This window comes from Morone saxatilis, unplaced genomic scaffold, assembly GCF_004916995.1.
Source record: "Morone saxatilis isolate NCDOM2014 unplaced genomic scaffold, NCSU_SB_2.0 Contig24, whole genome shotgun sequence".
In the NCBI taxonomy this organism is placed as follows: domain Eukaryota; kingdom Metazoa; phylum Chordata; class Actinopteri; family Moronidae; genus Morone; species Morone saxatilis.
The window spans coordinates 15,506,967-15,511,698 of NW_023339807.1; the positions used below are offsets into that span (position 1 = coordinate 15,506,967).

Consider the following 4,732-nt stretch of genomic DNA (forward strand, 5'->3'; position numbering starts at 1 on the left):
GTATCATTGGTAACACCTGTGTTTACCCTACTATTTCATGTCAAAATGGCTGCTGGGAAGAAGGTCTATACCTGGACCCTGAAACTGAAGCAGCTTATTGGAATGTACTTATTGATTGATTTGATTATTTACACCTGTGCTTGTACCTGTACGCTGCTGGTTTCTTGGCAACCTCACCGTGGCGCTAAAGGTATTGGTAGGTGTATTTTTTAACTTTGGATATAGCGCAAGGACATGAGAGTGCTATTCTTGTCTAATGCTTGGCAAGAAAGAAAGTATGCATATTTTCAGAGATGTAGAAGTTTAACTGGTTATGTAGATGTCACAATTTATAATAAAGCTTTGAACTAAAACCCAATTCTTGTTTGATGGTAATGAATAAACTTTCCATTTATGTAAAGGTCTGCATGGACTGTACATGCAAAAAGTGTGTCAAATGAGCATGTGCTATAAAAGTAAAGTGGATGCTTGTTTTTGAAGAGAGGCTGTGAGAGGAGGCCCGTTGTTATAGTGCATCTTTAAGGGAGTACAGAGACACACAAAATACTTTGTTGTTCAGCCAACAACAAGCAAAGGAGCTCTTGTTCATGCTGTTGTGACGTCACCATCTTGTTTTGTAGTGCCACTGATTGTAGTATGTATTGGAGCGATGGTGTGCTTGCTGTCCACATGCAAGTCCGCAGCTATCCATGTCCTATATTAAGTATGACCAAACCATAAGCCTCGCTGTTGCTGTCTGACATTAATAAATTTTGCATCAGAGGTGTCCAATTACCAGAAATTAATGGACCCCTGCCAGCCAATTAGAATGGAGAATTCTCAGCAGTGATGATTTAAAAATGACAAAATGAACAGAAGGCAATACACACATATCCATCACAGTCGAGTCATTCACTATACAGGCAGAGTAAGTTAAGTAGAAACAGGCAGAAACAAAATGCTCTTGACAGGGTGATGGGCAGAACTGAAAGCAAACCAGAACGGCCAACAGACGGCTGACCGCAAACTCAGCAAGAGGAGTGAGAGAGAAGGTAGGAAGTAAACTCCAAGCAAATCACATTATAGCTCACCGGTTGTGACTGTGTGTTTAAACAGATATTCTGCTGAAATCCAAGTCTGCATTTTTCTCATTAGCACAACAATGTTGGCTCCCTTTGCACCCAGTTTGCTTCAGTGAGTACAAATGAGATGTTAGCAGAGGAGAGACAGACCGAGACAGGAAAAGTGCGAGCAAATAAAGACCAAAAGACAGCGAGAGCTTTGGGCAAGCTGATAGAGGAAATCAGTGGAGAGCCGAAGCTAGATGGTATTCTCCCAGTGTTGTGCAGTGGCCCATAACCACACTGATATGAGGAACAAATGAACAACACTGAGTTAATGCTCTCCTTGTGTTTGTGTGTGTCTATATGTGTTTGTGTGTGTTAAATAGTAGAAAGGACACCCAATCTCATATTCAGTCATCTCAGATTTTGATAATTATGTGAAAAAGGAATAAGCAAGTGAGGAGGGTGTCAGTGAGGATTAACAAACTAGACTGAGTGTGTGTGTGATGTTGGATTAATACCATTAAGGCCATGAAGCATCTACAGAGACCCTAAATAGACACAGTGACACACTAACACATTCTATTTTCCAGGAGGCTGACTTGCAATATATATTCATGAACCCAAAATGCAACGTGGATTCTGCTTAATAACATCTTGAGGGAAAGGCTGAGTAATATGTGTCTAAAGAGTGCACCGTCAGATTAAGAGAGTGATTGGCAATGAATGCTTAACAGTATCCTACTTGACGGCTGAAATATCTCATCAGAGGTGCGGCAGCTCTCAATTCTCCTCTTCAAGATGACGATAGGTTGTTGCGTTCATCAGCTGTCCTTGGTGATCTCGAGAATGAATGCAGTTTGGGCTTTTGCTGTTTTATACTCTGCAATTCAAAACATAGTCCTTGAGCTGATACAGACAAATGAATCAATTCAGCGAGTGTGGCTTTCAGAAACCAAATCACTGAATGCAGCTAGTTTTTATTTCTTAAGCTTGGAAAATGACTCAAACTAAATTTTTTGTTTGACTGCTGATTCCTGACATTTTACTGTGTGCAGGATCTTTTTGCCAATATTTTAGAGGTTTGAAAAGCTTTTAAAACAAAATATTGACACTAAAATACCTAATACCGATAAACTACACTGACAAAATCCAATTTCTGATTTAAAAAAAAGTCATCAAGCCAACCCTTATTCATGCTTGTTTATAGACATGTACAGGAGATGAAGTGAAGGCAATGTAGTTTTACCTGAGGTCGTATGTACTTTCATTAGTTCTTTTTTATTTCTCAAAATTTAAAGGATAAGTCTGTCAGTATTCTATATTTTTATCCCAAACAATATCCCAATATCCCATGAAAAGCCAAACAAAATTGAATTTGTCCTAGTATTTTGTGTAGAGCTAAAGCCTGATATATCTTATTCCTCTGTGCCATTGTTGTCCAAAAACTATTAACTACAATCAGCCACAGTGTTGCACTCAGTTCTTGAATACACCGCTCTGCTGTAAATACTGACAAGACCACCAAAGGCATATGAATCTACAGCTGAAAATAGTTCTATTCCTGTTTGACCAGCTCCAGTCACCCGCTGTTTGTGAAAATTACTTTACTTAAAAAAAAATTCAACCAGGTATTTGTGACCCATTTTAAAAAAAAAAAAAAAAAAAAAGAAACCTCTTCAGTATGAACAAGGTATATGTCACTTATATGATAAGGAAATAGGAAGTTGAAAATTGCAAAGTATAAAGAGAAGCATTGTTGATTTTGGACTTTTTGTTAGATTTGTTGACAGTAATAAAGAATAAATCTCATCTTTTATGCAGGATCTGTGACACCTGGAATTATTACACTTATTAGTCATTTATTATTCATCATTCAATCAGTCATTTATTGTTATTTTATCCTAGTTATGTACTTTATTATTTAATATTGTTATTCTGTTGTCCCCATATCGTAACTTTACTTTTTTCCCTTTAAACAGGTTTTGTTTGTTTTGAAATAAATCCTTGTACTAAGTATCTAGGATCAACTGTGACATATTCTTTTCAGATTGCCTTGATTTGACTTTGGGTAGGCTCAAAAGCATGCTATCATGATAGCTAGATGCCATAAAATACAAGATAATGAAAAACAAGACTGAGTGTCTACAGCCATGCTAAAAGATCTGTGAGGCTGTTCCTAAGCACAACAGTGCATCAGCATGTTAACATGCTCCCAATGATAATGCTTGCATGTTGATCTTTAGCAGGTAAAATTTTTACTATCAAGGCAACCCATCCAGTAGTTGTTTGTATCAACCTGCTGGCATCACTACAGGAAAAGTCAGGGGGTCAAAAAAATATTGGTGGTGCTAGATGTCAACATTTTATGACAAAACTTAAGATTTTTCAGTTTGGACTAAAGTGGTGGACCAATATTGCCTAGAGCCATGCCACTAGCATGGGTAACAAGGTTTCTTTGATGCCAGCCAGTTATGGATGAGGTAAAAGCACCAACAAAAAAAGAAAGAGGAGTAACATTTTCTTCTCTTTTTTTGTTGGTATACCCCTGTATGGCCCTTTACCAAATAAATAAAATAAACAATGTTTAAATAGTTGAGAGGCATTTCTTTCTTCCCAGCTACTTAAAGCTCTGATGATGTTGTGGCACCTGACTGGATTTGTTTATTCCTATAGCACATTTGGCTTATACGCAACCAAACATGCTGTTACCAATGAAAATGTATTCTGAAATAAAACACTAGAGAACAGCTAACAAAAACACTCTCACACACTTTTCCCTATTGATCTTCCATCTATATATCTTACTGTGGATTGGTAGATTGGGGGGTGTTCCTTGTGTAAACTGTTGTGTAAAAATGTTAGAAATATATGTATGCTGTATATGTGCGTGCTCATGTGTATAATAACTCCAGTAAGTATTGCTTAGCTCTTAGTGTGTGAGGTGAGGGGGTTAAAGGAGCCACTGAAGTGCTATGAGTTGTATTGATCGGAAGTTCCCCAGTGCATTGATTATAAGCCCTATGAAACTAGACAAGCAGAGGATTTAAAGCTTGACTGCAGAGTGCTATTGACGGGAGGAATACTACCATTCTATTTCTGCTCAGCGTTTGAAAGTCTGTTTTGTAAATGTTAGTTGTTATTGTCTATGCTGAGACAGTGCCAATATGGTACACATGCCATTTCAGCAAAGAAGTGACACAGGACATCTGGGACTTTGTCCAAGTTTAACCAGACTTGAGACAGAATGTGGATCATTAGTTTTTAAGCATGTGGGATCTTTCATGGATGTTTTTGGTCGTTGTACTGAATATTATAACAACCCATGTGTATTATGTTGGTGCTGCCTGTTTTTAAAGGTGTGTGTGTCCATTTTCTCTCTACAGAGCTCCATGTATTCGCTGGCCCTGAAGTGTCTGATCAGTCTGTCTACAGTCATCCTGCTGGGCCTCATCATAGCCTACCATGCACGGGAAGTTCAGGTAAATCACATGTACATACATCCACGTGCCTATACATCCTGTTGACAGCTTTAGTGGTTTAGCTTTGCTGAGATCTGAGAGGTGATTGGCTTTGCTTAGCATACAGACAAGAAGCAGGTGGAATCCGGCACCTGTAAAGCTCACTAATTAACAGGCCTATATCTTTGTTTTTGTTAATCGTTTTATCTTGTACTGTATTTTTTTATA

General features: G+C 38.1%; 1 protein-coding gene across 1 annotated transcript in view; it reads left to right on the top strand.

Moving 5' to 3' along the window:
• Nucleotides 1-4,732, top strand: part of kcnn3 (potassium intermediate/small conductance calcium-activated channel, subfamily N, member 3) — a 58,103-nt gene that overhangs the window by 7,528 nt on the left and 45,843 nt on the right. Inside the window, exon 2 of the mRNA XM_035672178.1 lies at nucleotides 4,430-4,525. Within this exon, the coding sequence (XP_035528071.1) occupies nucleotides 4,430-4,525 (96 nt within the window). The remainder of the gene's footprint in view (nucleotides 1-4,429; nucleotides 4,526-4,732) is intronic.